The sequence below is a fragment of the Heptranchias perlo genome, chromosome 5 (assembly GCF_035084215.1).
Source record: "Heptranchias perlo isolate sHepPer1 chromosome 5, sHepPer1.hap1, whole genome shotgun sequence".
In the NCBI taxonomy this organism is placed as follows: Eukaryota; Metazoa; Chordata; class Chondrichthyes; order Hexanchiformes; family Hexanchidae; genus Heptranchias; species Heptranchias perlo.
This window is the reverse complement of record NC_090329.1, coordinates 52,378,606-52,396,856: the sequence shown is the minus strand read 5'-3', so window position 1 is coordinate 52,396,856 and position 18,251 is coordinate 52,378,606. Positions and strand designations below refer to the sequence as shown.

Sequence of the window (18,251 nt, the reverse complement as noted above, 5' to 3'; positions counted from 1 at the left end):
GCATTTTTGTTCTTTTCCTCTTAATGGAAATTTCACTCGATCCAACTGTGCATGTCCAAAGACTGCTTTCTACACGTAGGAAATGAGAACGTGGGGTTAAAAATACATCCCCAAATGCACTAGATTACTCCAAACAAATGCAAGTAGTTTTCTGGATCTGAAGGTTCTTTGTGCAGAACATTCCCTGGAAAAATTAAGTCGGTGGATTGTTGTAAAGAATGTAAATCAAGGTTTCAATGCATTGTATTTGCTTCCTTGGATTGACCCAATAGAACTGAATGAATGTTGCCTGCTACGAATCAGCTCATCTTCCATCTTCATCAAAGTCTCTCCGTTGAACCGTGACGTGCCTCAGACTCAGAGAGAATCATGGGTGCAGGAACGCCCTCAGGCAACATTGACACTTCCTTGTTGCAATTTGTACAGGAGCGGAGCCTTTTTTGAATTAGCGATCCGAGCTTTTAGTTGTTTATATTTTTTGAAAAAAGATGAATGAAGATAACATCAAAACAATGGAAAAAGCTTCCAGCGTCGTTACTCAAAACGGACAGCAGATCAAAGAAGGCTCTGGCAATACAGAAATCAACTGGGAGGCTGCAAAGGAGCAGTTTGAAAACCTGACCTCTAATAAAAAACTTCGAACTGTAAGTAATACAAGGGAACGGAAAGGGGTTGTTATCCTTTCATGTCAAAAATTACAATTGCTCGATCCTTTTAACTAAAAAAAAATCTAATTCATGCACTTTAATTTTTTTGTGCTAGCCCAAGTCTCAGTTTGCCATCACGATCGCAGTCTCTTCTCGATGCCTCTTTAACATGGTGGAGGAAAGAAAAATATACGAGGAGCAAGGAGTGGAAAGTTACGTGAAATATCAACAGGAACATGAAAATGAACCGCTGAAGAAGGGGCCGGCTTTCCCGTTCGTGAAGGTAGTGCATATTTCTGGGCTGTTTCCTTCCATTTTTTTGCCGTTCAACTTTCTTTGTAGCGATTTGAATCCTTTTTATATATAAGCTTAGATATGAGCCAAAATTGTCATGTTTTGATGTTTGTAATATTTTGAATGATTTTCGAGTCAAAGCATATTTATTTTATACCGCAAGTCTGAAAGGGAAGTTCCTGAATGTACAATTTTCATTCTAGACTTTAATTGCGACAAATTACACTTTGTCTCAGCCACAAACGTGTATTGGTTAACTAGACATAAATGAAGTCAAAGCAGATATTTCTGAGATCGTTCTCTTGAGGGTTCTGTCTGCTGGTTACAAACTGGAGCTCCAGATGTGGCAAAGCGCCAGGGCAGTGGCGTGAGTCAGATTGTGCTGGGTACTGCTTCAGTAGTGTCGACCCACCCCAGCATTTAACTGTAATAAAATCATCTACAGAGATCCAGCGATGGATTTGATTTTGTGCAGCCCTAAACGTATAAGAGGCAATCTGGATTCCTGGGAAGGGTTGGGATGGTTTTGGCAAATTGTTAGACTAGCTCTGTGGTTTATTGTGGGTAGATTGTGGAAAAAATAGCAGTAGTCATTTTGAACATTCTGGTTGAGTGGTATAAAGGACTTGAAAGTGAAACCAGTGTGGCTTGTCTCTTTGCTCATGTTGAAATCTTTCCAAAACTTTATTATGAATGAATATTTCATTCTGTATATTTCTCAACTTCTATTTTATAAAATTCCTCTAGAAATTTTGAGAAAATCGTTTGGAGAGATTCAGAACAGTGGTGGAAGAGAGAGATCTAAGGGAGCAGATACATAGATCTTCAAATGCAGAAGTACAAGTAGAAAAGGCCCTTAACAGTCAAATCACATTCTGGGTTTTGTACACAGGCACATTAAATGTAAAAGCAAGAAAGTGATGTTGAATTTATAAGACACTGGTTAGGTCACAGTTGCATACAGTTCTGAGTAATCACTACAGGAAGGATACAAGAGTCATGAAAACAGTATAACAAAGATTCACTAGAATGACATGAGAGGTGATAGTTCTGAAGACAGGCTTAAAAATTGAATATTTTCTCACGGGAACAAAGAAAGTTAAGGGGGATCGAATAGAGGTTTTCAAAATTATGAAAGGTTTTAAGAGGGTAAACAGTGAAACATTGTTTACCAGTTAGTAAATTGGTGGGAAACTGGCATAGATAATATTACTATTAGAACAAGAAAGGGGGAAGCTAGAAGAATTTTTTTCTCCTAGTCATTAGGACATGCAGTGCTTTACAACAAGTGTTTATTGAGGTAGAGACTATAACATAATTTAAAAGGGAATGGGATCAATATTTAAAATGGAACAATATAAAAGGATACTTGGAGAGGGCACTTTAAGAGCTAGCAGCAGCACAGACACAATGATCCAAATGGCCTCTTTCCATGCTACAATTTCTATAACTTGTTTGTGGATTTTCATGAAGGGTTTGAATTTTGAAAGTTCAAAACACCTTTCAATACATTGTGGGTTGGATTATTACTTGTATTTGTAAAGCAGTGAATATCTTTGGTTAGAATGTAATGATTTTCTTTCTTCCAGGCCCTGGAAACTGTTAATATGCGACTTCGTGACCTTTACCCTGATAGTGATGAAATATTTGATATAGTCCTGATGACAAATAACCACGCCCAAGTAGGAGTGAGGCTGATAAACAGCATCAATCACTATGGTATGTTCATAGCAACTCTGATGTATTTTCAACAGCATTGATGCATATTGGATTTTTAAAAAAATTACACTTATGTCCCTCCAGTCCCCCTTTTTTTCAGTGATGCTATGCTTCCTCATTCAGCTAGAAGAGGGGGATAGTCTGAATAACACACCTCTAAGTTACTGGTCACTCCCATAAAATCTCACTCGAACTTTACTTCTGCATGGTATGATTGGTCCTGCCCATATGTTCTTCTGAAAAAATGAAGGCTCAACTGTACTGTTAACCTTTTGAAACAAATTGTTAAGAAACATTTCATGAAGTCAGGTGATTTTGATTTCAGTTAGGCTGGGAATTAAAGTTACCAGCTTCTGGGTTGGGTCACTCTACATTTACTTAGAATTATAGGATCATAGAATCATACAGCACAGGAAGAGACCATTCGCTCTTTTGAAAGTTATTACTGAATCTGCTTCCACCACCCTTTCAGGCAGCACATTCCAGATCATAACAATTCACTGCACAAAAAATGTTTCCTTGCGTCGCCTCTGGTCCTCTTGGCGAATACCATAAATCTGTGTCTTCTGATTACCGACCCTTCTGCTATTGGAAACAATTTCTCTTTATTTACTTTATCAAAAACCCTTCATGATTTTGAACACCTCTATCAAATCTCCCCTCAACCTTGTTTGGTCTAAGGAGAACAACCCCAGATTCTCTAGTCTCTCCACGTAACTGAAGTCTTTCATCCCTGGTACCATTCTAGTAAATCTCTGCTGTACCCTCTCTAAGGCCTTGATATCCTTCCTAAAGTGTGGTGCCCAGTTTTGGACACAATTCTCCAGCTGTGGCCTAACAAGTGTTTTATAACTTCCTTGCTTTTGTACTCTATGCCTCTATTAATTCAGCCCAGGATCCCATATGCTTTCTAAACAGACTTCTCAACTTATTTTGCCACCTTCAAAGATTTGTGTATGTGCACCCCCAGGTCTTTCTGTTCCTGCACCCCCTATAAAATTGTACCATTTAGTTTATATTGCATCTCATTCTTCCTACCAAAATGAACCACTTCACACTTCTCTGCGTTAATTTTCATCTGCCATGTGTCTGCCCATTTCACCAGTCTGTTTATGTCCTCCTGGAGTGTGTTACTGTCTTCCTCGTTGTTTACTACATTTCCGAGTTTCATGTCATAAGAACGTAACAAATAGGAGCAGGAGTAGGCCATACGGCCTCTCGAGTCTGCTGCACCATTCAATAAGATCATGGCTGATCTTTGACCTCAGCTGCACTTTCCTGCCCGATCCCCATATCCTTTGATTTCCCAAGAGTACAAAAATCCATCTACCTCTACTCTCTTTTGTCCGTTAACCAATCCTCTATCTATGCTAATGTATTACCCCCGACCCCTTGAGCCCTTATCTTGTGTAACAACCTTTTATGTGGCAACTTATCGAATGCCTTTTGAAAATCCAAATATACTGCATCCACTAGTTCCGCTTTATCTACCCTGCTAGTTAGATCCTCAAAAACTCTGAATAGATTTGTCAAACTCAGATTTCCCTTTCATAAAACCATGTTGACTGCCTGATCATATTATGATTTTTTAAGTGTCCTGTTACCACTTCCTTAATATTGGATTCCAGCATTTTCCCGATGACTGCTGTCAGGCTAACTGGCCTGTAGTTCCCTGTTTTCTCTCTCCCTCCTTTCTTGAATAGCGGTGTTACATTCGCTATCTTCCAATCCACTGGGACTGTTCTAGAATTTAGGGAATTTTGGAAGATCTCAACCAATGCATCCACTATCTCTGCAACCATCTCTTTTAGAACCCTAGAATGTAGTCCACCAAGTCCAGGGGATTTATCGGCTTTTAGTCCCATTAGTTTCTCCAGTACTTTTTCTCTACTGATATTAATTACTTTTAAGTTCCTCACGTTCATTAGCCCCTTGGTTTCCCACTATTTCTGGTATGCTTTTTGTGTCTTCTACTGTGAAGACAGATACAAAATATTTGTTTTAACGTCTCTGCCATTTCCTTATTCCCCATTATAATTTCTCCTGTTTCAGCCTCTAAGGGACCAACGTTTACCTTTGCTACTCTTTTTTACATACTTGTAGAAGCTCTTATAATCTGATTTAATATTTCTTGCTCGTTTACTTTTATATTCTATTTTTTTCCCTTTTTATCAATTTTTTGATCATCCTTTGCTGGTTTCTAAAACTCTTCCAATCCTCAGGCTTACTACTATTCTTCACAACATTATAGGCCTCTTTTAACCTAATATTATCCTTAACCTCTTTAGTTAATCAATTAGTGGATCAATTTCTTGTGAAGTTTTTATTTCTCAATGGAATATATATTTGTTGAGAATTATGATTTTTAAAAAATGTTTGCTATTGCTTATCTACTGTAATATCTTTTAAAACTAATTTCCCAATCTACCATAGCCAACTCTCACCACCGCCCCCCCCCCCCCCCCCCATACCTATGCAATTGGCTTTATTTAAGTTTAAGACTCTAGTTTCGGACTTAAGTATGTCACTCTCAAACTCAATGTGAAATTTTATCTTATTATGATTGCTCTTCCCCAGAGGATCCTTTACTGTGAGATTACTAATTAACCCTGTCTCATTACACAATGCAAGATCTGAAATAGCCTGTCCCTGGTTGGTTCCATGACATGTTGTTCTACGAAACTGTCTCCAATGCATTCCATGAGCTCGTCCTTCAGACTACCTTTGCCAATTTGATTTGTCCGGTCTATATGAAGATTAAAGTCCCCCACGATTATTGCATTACCTTTGTTACAAGCTCCTATTATTACTTGATTAGTACTCTGTCCAATGGTATAGTTACTATTAGGGGTTCTATAAACTACTCCCACTAGTGTTTTCTGCCCCTTGTTATTTCTTATTTCCACCCATACTGATTCTACTTCCTGATCTTCCTGTGTGTTTTGAAAGCCTGATAACGCTTTAAGCTCGATAACGTTTTAATAATTTAGATATCTACCTGCAATACAATGCCTTCGATCCCGAAACTCATACTTCTCCAATGCCATCAGTGTCAGTGAGAGCACAGCTTACTACATTGCTGTGTTTGTAGGTTTTCAAATGTCTTTGTGTAAAAGGGGTACAGTTAACCCTTTCCTTCAAATGTCTTTTGTTAAAGGGGTTTTGAACCCCACACATCAAACCTCTCGGTTACTTCATCAAAGAACTCAATCAAGTTAATCAAACACGATTTGCCTTTAACAAATCCGTGCTGACTTTCATTTATTAACCCATATTTTTCCAAGTGCCAATTAATTTTGACCGAGATTAATGTGTCTCAAAGTTTTCCCACCATTGACATTAGGCTAACTGGCCTGTAGCTGCCGGTTTTATCCCTCTTCCCCCTTTTTGAACAGGGGTGTAACGTTTGCAATCCTCCAGTCCACTGGCATCACTCCCATATCTAAGGAGGATTGAAAGATTGCGGCCAGAGCCTCTGCAATTTCCATCCTTGCTTCCTTCAGCAACCTAGAATGCATCCTGTCCAGAATGGGTGACTTTTTTCATCTTTTAACACTGCCAACCTTTTTAGTACCTCCTTTATTTTTATCCTATCCAATTTCCCTACTATCTCTTCCTTTTTATAGCGACATTAGCAGCATCCTCTTTAGTGAAGACAGATGCAAAGTATTCATTTAGTACCTCAGCCATGCCCCCTGCCTCCACAAGAAGATCTCATAGAATCATAGGAAGTTACGGCACAGAAGGAGGCCATTCGGCCCATCATATGTGCGTGCCGGCCAAAAAAGAGCTATCCAGCTTAATCCCACTTTCCAGCACTTGGTCCGTAGCCCTGTAGGTTACGGCACTTCAAGTGCACATCCAAGTACTTTTTAAATGAGTTGAGGGTTTCTGCCTCTACCACCCTTTCAGGCAGTGAGTTCCAGACCTCCACTAACCTCTGGGTGAAAAAAATTTTCCTCAGCTCCCTTCTAATCCTTATACCAATTACTTTAAATCTATGCCCCTTGGTCACTGACCCCTCTTCTAAGGGAAATAGATCCTCTCGTTCCCATCATAATTTTATATACATCAATTAAATCTCCCCTCAGCCTCCTTTTGTTCCAAAGAAAACAACCCCAGCCTATCCAATCTTTTCTCATAGCTAAAATTCTCCAGCCCTGGCAACATCCTGGTAAATCTCCTATGTACCCTCTCTACGCTCTGTATCCTATGTCACATCTTTCCAGTAATGTGGTGACCAGAACTGTATGCAGTACTCAAGCTGTGACCTAACCAATGTTTTATACAGCTCTAGCATAACCTCCCTGCTCTTATATTCTGTGCCTCGGCTAATAAAGGAAAGTATCCCTTGTGCCTTTTTAACCACCTTATCTACCTGCCCTGCTACCTTCAGGGATCTGTGGACATGCACTCCAAGGTCCCTTTGTTCCTCTACACCTCTCAGTATCCTCCCATTTATTGTGTACCCCCTTGCCTTGTTTGCCCTCCCCAAATGCATTACCTCACACTTCTCTGGATTGAATTCCATTTGCCACTTTTCTGCCCATCTGACCATTCCATTGATATCTTCCTGCAGTCTACACCTTTCCTCCTATCAACCACATGGCTAATTTTTGTATCATCTGCAAACTTCTTGATCAAGCCCCCTACATTTAAGTCCAAATCATTAATATATAAAAAGCAAGGGACCTAGTACTGAGCACTGCAGAACCCCACTGGAAACAGCCTTCCAGTTACAAAAACACCCGTCGACCATTACCCTTTGCTTCCTGCCACTGAGCCTTTCCACCATCTACAAGGCACCTTGTACTGAGCCTTGCAGGAAACAGCCTTCCAGTTTTGGACTCCCCCACAAGTGGAAAAATTTTCTCTATGCCTATGCAATCAAGCCCTTTCATTATCTTGAAGACCTCTATCAGCTCACCCCTCAGCCTTTTCTTTTCTCGAGAAAAGCGCCCCAGCCTGTTTAGACTTTCCTGATAGGTATATCCTCTCAGTTCTGATATCATTCTTATGAATCTTTTTTGCACCTTCTCCAATGCCTCTATATCATAGTAAGTACCGCACAGGAGGAGGCCATCGTGCCTGTGCCAGCTTTTTGAAAGAGCTATACAATTAGTCCCATTCCCCTGCTCTTTCCCTATAGCTCTGTAAACTTTTTCCTTTCAAGTATTTATCCAATTCCCTTTTGAAAGTTACTATTGAATCTGCTTCCACCACCCTTTCAGGCAGTGCATTCCCGATCATTGCAACTTGCTGCGTAAAAAAAAGTCGCCTCCTCACTCTTGCCGATCACCGTAAATCTGTGCCCTCTGGAAACAGTTTCTCATTTACTCTGTCAAACCGTTCTTGATTTTGAACACCTCTATCAAATCTCCCATCATGGTGTTCCTCTACCAAATCACCCCATAACATGGAGACCAGAACTGTGCACAGTACTCCAACTGCAGTCTAACCAAGCTTCTATACAAGTTTAACATAACTTCTCTACTTTTCAATTTTATCCCTCTAGAAATGAACCCCAGTGCTTGGTTTGCTTTATTTAATGGCGTTAATAAACTGCGTCGCTACATTTAGTGATTTGTGTAGCTATGCCCTGAGATCCCTTTGCTTCTCTGGCTCATTTAGACTTTTATTATCCAAGCAGTATGTGGCCTCCTTATTCTTCCTACCAAAATGCACCAGCTCACACTTATCTATTTGGAATTCATTTGCCAATTACACGTCCATTCTGTAAGTTTATTAATGTCGTCTTGCATTTTAATGCCTGCCAATTTCGTATCGTCCGCAAATTTTGAAATTGTACATCTAATTCCCGAGTCCAAATCATTAATGTAAATTGTGAACAGTGGTCCGAGCACCGATTCCTGTGGACCATCACTTCTCTCCTTTTGTCAGTCTGAGTAGCTATCCTTATCTGTTTTGTAGCCAGCTTGCTATCCATTCTGCTACCTGTACCCTGACTCAACATGCTCTGATCTTAGTCATGAGTTTACAATGCAGTACCTTATCGAAGGCCTTTGGAAAATCCAAATGTATCTACTGCATTACCCTTGTCTACTCTTTCTGTTACTTCTTCAAAGAATTCAATAAGGTTGGTCAAGCTGACTATTCCTTCTGAAATCCCTGCTGACTATATTATATTTTCATTTCCTAGATTTTTTTTCTATTACATCTTTGAGTAAATATTCTATTATCTTTTCCACCACTGACATTAAGCTAACTGGACAATAGTTCCCTGCACTTGTTATATCTCCCTTTTTAAATATAGGAATAACATTAGCTACCCCAGACCTCTGGTACTATTCCCTTTTCTAATGAATTTTTATATATATGTAATAGTGCCTCTGCTATCTCTTCCCTAACTTCTTTTAATATGCTTGGATGCAATCCATCTGGAACAGGGGTTTTATCCACTCTAAGTTTGATTAGTTGATCAATTATTTTCCCCCTTTCTATCTTAATTGTCTTTATAGCTTTTTTGATCTCTTCTTCTAATGTCTTGTCCACCTTGTTAGTCTCCCTGGAAAATACTGAAGCAAAGTAACCATTCAATATTTCTGACATTTTGCTGTCATTACTTCTGAGTTTATCTTGTGCATCCCTTAGTGGCCTTATCCCTATCCTGATTTTTCTTTTGTTATTGATATGTCCGTACTATTCTGCAATAGAAACTTTATTTCTTTTTATATTCCTTGATTTAATTTTGTAGTTCCCTTTTGCTTTCCCAATTGTTTTGTTGACATCCTTCCTAACGTCTTTGTACTCCCTTTTGTCATCCTCTCCTTTATTGTCTATGTACTTAGAGTATGCCTTTTTCTTTCATTTCAATTTTACCTGTATCTCTTTATTCATCCATGGTGTTTCATTATTGGCTAGTTTGTTCTTGTTATTTAGAGGTATATATTTCTTCTGAACTCTATTGATCACCGTTTTAAATATTTCCCACTGCTGTTCTATCTCTGTCTGTCAATTTTTTTTTCCAGTTTACCTTTCCTAGTTCCATTCTCATCCCCTCAATTAGCTTTTTTCCAATCTATTACTTGGGCCATTATCTTACTTATATCTTTCTCAATCGTTATTTTAAACCTTATGATGTTATGATCGCTATTGCCTAGATGCTCCCCAACGCTTATTTCTTTTATCTGCTTCGGTTCATTTCCCATCTCATTTACTAGATCCACGTACTTCTCACGTACTGGGTAATAAATGAGTCATGTACACACTGTAAAACTCCATTCCCCTTTCCCTACCTCTTGGCAGTTTATTTGGGGGTAGTTGAAATCTCCCATGATTATTATTCAATGGTTTTTACTCATTTCATAGATTTGCCTACATATTTCTTCTTCCACCATTAGATGGTCTGTAGAATATACCTATTAACGTGATCGATCCCTTCTTACCCTTTGTCTCAATCCATATGTTTCTATCTTACTGTTACTTAGGTTCCTTTTTTCTATTGCCATTATGTTGTCTCTAATTAGTACAGCTACTCCACCCCCCTTCCTTCCATATCTTTTCTAAATACATTATATCCTCAATATTTAACTGCCAGTCCTGTTCTTTATGTAGCCATGTTTCAGTTATTCCCCACTACATCTGGCTCCTCTCTATGAATTATTGCCTCCAGTTCCCCCATTTTGTTTTGGATAATCATCCCTTTCTAGTGTTGTAACTGTATCTTTGATCAATACTGCGCCCTCCCTCCTTTTTTTCCTTCCCTATCTTTCCTGAATATATTGTATCCAAGAATATTAAGTGCCCAATCTTCCCCATAGCATTCAATTATGCATTGATTTTTAAAAGCTGAGTTTTTAACCACTCAAAGGGCCAGATGTTTGAACAGGGGTGTGGGCTGCAATTTTTAACTTGTACACACTCCTTCCAAATTCTGTTCTTCCCTCCCCCTCTCTCTCACACTCTCACACACACACACACACTACACACACACACACACACACACACACGTCACTTCACAGTTGATGGACTTTTTAAATTAAAAAAGAAAGTTTCAGTAAACTTACAGGAGGTTGATCACCAAAGTACTTTGAATTTTCACATTCAAGGTTATAAGAGTGAAGATGTGGAGATGCCGGTGATGGACTGCGGTGGACAAATGTAAGGAGTCTTACAACACCAGGTTATAGTTTTCAAATAAAGCTGTTGGACTATAACCTGGTGTTGTAAGACTCCTTACATAAGAGTGAAGGTCATTTTTGTCAATATGAGCATCGATATAACATACTACAAACAAAATTTATATGAAATCAAATATACCAATTTAACATTACTGCATTCAACTATTAAACACCTGTAAATTTACGATTTAACATCTGTAAATTTATTCACAGCATTGATATAGCCCACAACCACCTGGTTCAATTGTAAAATCTATGAAAAGTGAATGCATAAAATGCAGAAAGTGCATTTACAGTAGTCCTCACTAGCACAACAATGGCAAAACTAACACCTGATCGCTTCAGTATTACAGGTGGTACTTCTACATTCCTCAGCTCTTTGCAATAATTTTAATTCCACTGAAACACTTTAAAGGAAATAAACGAATCGAGCTAATTTGTGCTGAGCTGTTTTTGGTGCATTGATAGCAGAGCGGGCACCGTGGCTTACGCACGTTCCATCTCCAGTGACGCACCAATCCAAGCCCACTGATGCCACCCACGCCAGGCACAGCACCATCTCTACACTCCATTGAACCCCGCTTGAAGAAGGGAAGTACAAATAAAGGAAGAGCCCTTGGTAGTGAAAACCAATTGCTGCAGCGGGAAAGCAGATAACACACGAGATTTCTTATTAAGAGGGGAGAGACAGATTGAAAACCTAGTTAACATATGAGACACTGATTATTTTCAGCGTGAATTATATCTAAATAAGTTACTTCAAATTAAAATGAGGTAATCCTTATTACAAATTAATGAGATTCGACATGTTTGGTCACTTTCTGTACTTTCGTTCCTCCTTTCTGTTTTTGCCTCTGCCAGTTCCCCAATTTTTAAAAATTCTGTACAAGATTTCTGCCCCCACTGCCAACTTCCCACAATAGAAACATTATCAGAACAAGTTTTTCTTTCTCAAACTGAGCAATCCTTTTCATCGTTAGTGTCATAAGTTATGTGCTAGCAGCGTATCTATAGATAATACAGAATCAGGTTAGTTTAGGAATTGGTATATGATCTGATAGCAATAATACTGAAAAAGACTGCTCAATTGATTGAGAAACCTTATGTTTCATGCATGTGCTTGTCATGGATGACAAATATTCATGTAGCATTTTTTTGCATTGCAACAAACAAATCATCTTGATTTACTCTTTTGTAAAGAGGAACTTATAAATGGAAGCTTTGAAAATTAATAACGGTCATTTGGAAATTTGCATTCAAAGGTTTTTGTGAAAGTGACAAAAAAAAAACCCTTCCCCTTTAAACCTAAGCAAACACATGGGGCATGGTTGCTCAAGATTTGGAGTGTGTCTGCTTCCTCTTCCATTCTTGTTTCTTCTCCCCCTTTGGTGAGGGATGAGAATTTGAGGCTTTGATTACCTGGCTGGCGGGCGAGAATGGGCATCTGGTGGCAGGGGGCAGCAGCTGGGTTCCCGCGTGAGTGGGGCAGTCAGTGGGTGGGGGGGGGGGGGGGAGGGGAGGAAGAGAGAGAGAAACTTGTGGAAAGATTGCGAGGAGGTAAAAGGGTCACGGCGGGGGGGGGGGGGGGGGGGGATGGGGAGGGGGTGGTGGTGGGCGATGGGGACGGTGGTGGATAGTCCGGCACAAGGAAGGCCCAAACACTCCTGGCCCACAAAATAAAACTTTTAAACTTACCTTCTGGGCCTCTTGCTTGATGGAGGAGCCGTCACTGCTTCCCGCTCGGGCCTTCAACTAAAATTACAGATCGGGTCCTGATGCCATCATCAGACCCGATCTACAAATGTTCTGTTCACCTGGTCAAAAGAGCAGGTTAATATTGGGACATGGCAGGAAGGCAGCGAGATCAGAAGGGGTGAGTGACTCACCTTATTTTAACTGCCTCCTAGTCTGTTTTCTGCCAGGTGGGGGCAGTTAAAATCGGGGCCTGAGTCTCTCTCTCAATGTCAGGTGTAACTAATGCCTTACTGAGTCATCTGTTCACATTCCTGTTCCCACCCAGAAACATCAACAGCAAACTTGAAATGAGAGAGAAAAAAACATTTGCCTCGTAGCCTCTCAGCTTCTGAGAGTATAACCATGAGAGTTCTTGTGAGAAGGCAGTTCAAGTATTTCTTCTTCACATCTTGCATGGAGCCCAGACTCCTAGCATAACAGCATGAGCATTGCACAAATTCCCTTAATCCAAGATTAGAACTCTGAGTGGAACCAGACAATTCAGTACTTACATTGCACAACTTGGCCGGGACATCACTGAATGGTTGATGTGTTGTTCTGTTGGCCAGAGGCTGCAGAAACCTATTGAGCTTAATTCGAAGTGCTAACAAAGACACTGACTTTTGAACTGAGGTGACCTAGAGTTCAGTCACTGGTCTGAACTGGCCAGAACCGGTTTGAATTCGTTCCGCTTCTTAGAGGGACAAAGGAACTTTGATGAGACACCAGTCCTTATTTAGAAAAGGAGTAATGAGGGGATGCTACCTAGCCCCTTGGAACAGAACCAATCAGGGGATGACATTGACCACTCCAGCAACTTTGAGCCAACCGGAGAAGACAGCATCATTCGAAAAGACAGACTTGGAGTTAAAAACTGAAGAATTGCAGGCTTGGTGGAGAGAGCGAGTGTGTGTTTTTGAGGGAGACTAACCATCGTGGAAGTAGGGACCCTACGTCAGGGACGTAGAGACGACGTCGAGAGAGAGAGAACGAATTGCCTGGCCAGCATTATCTCTCTTTTCCGGGTAATATAATATCCTTTCTATTCTGTGACCACTCGGAGTGTTAGTCAGAGAATCCTAGTGGGTGTACGTTTAAATCCTAGTTTGAGTATAAAACTGTATAACCTGCTGTAAACTGCATGCCTATATCTAACTAGACGTATAAGCGGTATGTACATGATCTAATAACGTTAATAAAGCGAATTTAGAATTCAGAGAGAATTGACTCTTCCTCTGTGTACTAAGCCAAAACCGTTAACCGGTGACTTCCGGTCAACAGTTCAGTGCATATGCCTTCCTATATCAACGTTGCTGAAGATTGACCTGCATGCATCGTAGATGTGACCAGTTTCAAATGCAGAAGGGGCTGCTGAACAAGTACAATCATTGGTAGTGTCTGCAGTCTGTTGACGCCTGTATAAATCAATTCATCAGCATTGGAAGGGTGTTACTATTTTATAATGGAATGTAACCAAGCACTCATTTTTGACAGTTGATATACATATATATTGAAAAGATGATTTTATAGATACATGCTTGTAAATTGAAAATTAATTTCAACAAACTGCCTAGAGGGCTGCATCTTAAAAACAAAGTTTCCGTTGTTCTTTTTTCAAACAGATCTGGCAATTGAAAGATTCTGTATGACGGGTGGAAAAAGCCCAGTTGGATATCTGAAAGCATATCTCACCAATTTATACCTTTCGGCAGATTCTGACAAAGTGGGGGAGGCAATTGAAGCAGGTAAGGACTCAACAAACCAACATACAACAGAACAAAATGCTGTAATATGTACATGATAAAGCAACCATAATTATGGCCTTAAGCAGTGCAGCCACAAGTTGCTATGTTCTTATGTAAGGGTGGGTGTATACTTAGCAACAGGACTCTTGTAAAGAATTAATTTACCTTGTTCTACTAAATAGTTTTGCTGAAAGTGTTGAATTTTCTATTGAAATATTATCTGATCTTTTTAAACTATGATTCTGAGGAAATCATTCAAAATAATATGGAATCCATCTTTTACGATTATTTTCAATCCAGAAGTTTTATTTACATTTTGCTAACAAAAATGAATACTGGCTCTGTGGAATGTTTATGATGTTATTGAAGTCTCTAAACCAAAAAATTCAAGATGCAATCATCGGCCAGGATTTTCCACTCCCTGGTGTAACTTCAGTGGGGTGAGAAATTCTTTTGGGAGCCGCTGTGCCAGCGCTCTCCTTGTCCCTGCTCTTCCAATGTTTTCTGTCGGAAATGATTGGGATGTAGATTATGTCTGTCCAAATATGGTAGGGTAAAATAAGAGAGCATGCTAATGATAGGAAATACATTAGCTGATGTAATCCTATCGCTTGCACTCGAACAATCCTGGATGCTGAGAGTGCCGGTGCATTCTTGGGTGTCTAGGGTTGCTAGAACCAGGGGGGATCTTTTAAAATTTTAAAGGGTGATCGATTGCATTGGCTGAAGTAGATTGGGATCACACTTTTGAAAAATAACACAGGCTTCAGGCCACACTGCAGTGTGGCAAGTGCTTGACGCCTTCCACAGCCATTTTGTGTCCCAGTCAGCCGGACTTCTCATTGGAGGTAGAAATCCTGGCAGCAGCTTGCCAAAATTACTGTACCACTGGAAGATCAGCTGTAATCAGGGTGGGCCATTGTCAAGGGTCGAACTCCGCCCCACCAAAATTGCCTTGGTATTCTGCCAAAGTGGAAAATCACATATAAATTACATTCAAATTCAGACGCAGTGGGGGGCAATTTTAACCCCCAAGAACGGGCGGGGTGGGAGCGGGTGGGTAGCTAAAATGTTAGACTTTTGGAGCGTGACTGCAACACGGCTCCAATGTGCCCACTTCCAGGTTTAACATGGGCGTGTTTGGGTGTGCGCACGCAGCCGAAACCCGGAAGTCGAGTCCCCAATTAATGGCGGGTGGATCTTTAAAGGGGCAATTTACCTACTTGAGATTGTTCCGGTACTTTTTAAAATTAAATTTAAAGGTGAGTAACGTTAATTAACGGCTCCAGGACGGCTTTCCCGGGGTTCGTGAATCTCGCCAGGTAAAAGGAGAAGAGAATTACATAGAATGTACAGCACAGAAACAGTCCATTCGGCCCAACAGGTCCATGCCATGTTTATGCCCCTCATGAGCCTCCTCCCTCCCTACTTTATCAAACCCCATTAGCATAACCTTCTATTCCTTTCATGTGTTTATTTAGCTTCCCCTTAAATGCATCTATGCTAGTCGCCTCAATTACTCCTTGTGGTAGTGAGTTCCACTCTCTGGAGAAAGAAGTTTCTCCTGAATTGCCTATTGGATTTATTAGTGACTATCTTATATTTATGGCCCCTAATTCTGGTCTCCCCGCAAATGGAAACATCTCTACATTTAACCTATCAAACCCTTTCATAATCTTAAAGACCTCTATCAGGTCATTCCTCAGTTTTCTCTTTTCTAGATAAAAAAGCCCCAGCTTCCTCAATCTTTCCTGATAGGAATAACCTTTAAGTTCTGGTATCATCCTATTAAATCTTTTTTGTACCTTCTCCAGTGCCTCTATAGTCTTTTTATAATATGGGGATCAGAACTGTGCACAATACTCCAAGTGTGGTCTAACCAAGGTTCTATACAAGTTTAACATAACTTCTTTGCTTTTCAATCCTATCTCCTCCTCCCCCCCCCCCCCCCCTGCCATGATTCGCGATCTTCTCCAAGGATCCCCCTCGCCGATGTCCTCTGCGGCCCACAATCACTCCCTTCCTTCCTCTCCTCCGATTCCTGGCTCCTTTCCCTCCCTCCTGACAGCCAGCTGGCCTGTCAATCTGGCTGGCTGTCACGCAGGGAACCCAGAAGCAAAAATAATTACCTTCAGTTGAGTTGCGATCGCGGTTTCTGGCGCACTCACTTCACTTCCATGTTTCCCATGTGAAAATCTACCTACCCGCTGACTGCACAGCTCCAAGTAAAAATTATGCCCAGTACCTCCCCGGGGCTGCTATTTTAAGTATGGACAGACAGGTCAGACCATAATAGTCAATTCCCACTCAGCTGCAGTCTTAATTCCATTTTGCTAGCAATCCACTGGATGATGATGATGATGATAGATGCAATAGGTTGCCTGTCACATCTGTCATTCCACTTTGTGTGGAATGGATTGGAGTGTATTAGAGAAATTATTTAAAAAATATATATACTTTGTTGGAAAAGCAACATCTCCAGTTTTTTTCTTAAACTGGTAGCTATGCATTAAAAGCTGGCCACATGAACTAAGAAACAGGGACTAGGGCTCATTCTTTTGTACCTGGACCTGTGTGTCTAAACATGAAGCTGCTTTCAGAAATGAAATATATCTGTCATGACTGAGATTTATATTTGCTTATTTCAATGGTTACAGTAAGTCTTGCCACAAGGGAATGTTGCTTTGCTATCCCACAGTGTACTTTGAATGTCATATAACATTGTTTATTGTGGAAGTGTTTTTAAGCATATCAGATGTATCATAGTGGATGCAGCACAGGCGGAAACCATTTGGCCCGTTGTGCCTGTGCCGGCTCTTTGAAAGATTTATCTAATAGTCCCATTCCCCTGCTCTTTCCCCTTAGTCCTGTAAATTTTTTCCCTTCAAGTATTTATCCAGTTCCCTTTTGAAAGTTACTATTGAATCTGCTTCCAACACCCATTCAGACAGTGCATTCCAGATCATTACAACTCACTGCATAAAAAAATGTTTCCTCATGTTGCCTCTGACTCTTTTGCCGATCACCTTAAATGTGTGTCCTCTGGTTACCGACCCTTCTGTAAAATATTTGTCACCCCTAGGACTTACAATCTGTTGATTCTTGGTGTTTCTGTAGTATCCACATTAATGTTCAATGCATTAGAATTTCATAGAATCATAGAAAGGCTACAGCACGGAAGGAGGCCATTCAGCTCATCGAGTCAGAGCCGGCTCTATGCAAGAACAATCCAACTAGTCCCACTCCCCCGCCCTTTCCCTGTAGCCCTGCAAATTTTTTCCTTTCAAGTACTTATCCAGTTCCCTTTTGAGGTTATCACATTGTGTTATGTGCATAACCTCAGTATAAGTGGCTGATCTTTATCATACAAATTGAACATTTAATGTGGGCGATGCACCTTTGGCAAAACATATGTTATGAGTCATGCAGGAATTTTTGCATTGATATTCACACAGATCAGTGATTTGTTCTTTTGTTCCTCTAGCTCAAGGCAGTTCGGGTGTGGAACAGTTTAAAGGGTACAGCTAGGGAGGACAACAAATAAAAAGTGAGAGTGGGATAAAGTGCAATCAGCTATAGTAAACAAACATTTTAGAAAGAAAAGTGTTTTTAATTAATCCTGGGATAAATCAAGGGAGATGAATTTGGTTTAAATAAATGGGAAAATAGTTAGGTAAGTATTAGGTTGCTTTTACATTTCAGGGCCAGTTTCAGGAGAGCAGTGTTGCATCAGGTTCCCAGCACCCCACACTCGTGTCACTGTTCTCCGTCAGACATTGGACAGATGCTGAACTGGCAAATCTGGCATGCAGCTGCCAAGAGTCATGAGAAAGTGCTGCCCTTGCAGCAAGGGAAATCAGCAAGTTATATGACCATATGCTGTGCAAACAGTGTCTTTAAGCTTAATATGAATGGGTGGAAAATAACTATATTTAGTGAAATTGCTAATGTGACTGTACACTGAAGTGGTT

General features: G+C 40.3%; 1 protein-coding gene across 1 annotated transcript in view; it reads left to right on the top strand.

Annotated features, from left to right (window-relative positions):
• The first annotated feature begins 377 nt into the window (after nt 1-377).
• Nucleotides 378-18,251, top strand: part of LOC137321755 (cytosolic 5'-nucleotidase 1A-like) — a 32,238-nt gene continuing 14,364 nt past the window's right edge. Inside the window, exons 1-4 of the mRNA XM_067984366.1 lie at nt 378-644; nt 763-930; nt 2,531-2,660; nt 14,158-14,280. Coding sequence (XP_067840467.1) covers nt 489-644; nt 763-930; nt 2,531-2,660; nt 14,158-14,280 — 577 coding nt within the window. The 5' untranslated portion in view covers nt 378-488. The remainder of the gene's footprint in view (nt 645-762; nt 931-2,530; nt 2,661-14,157; nt 14,281-18,251) is intronic.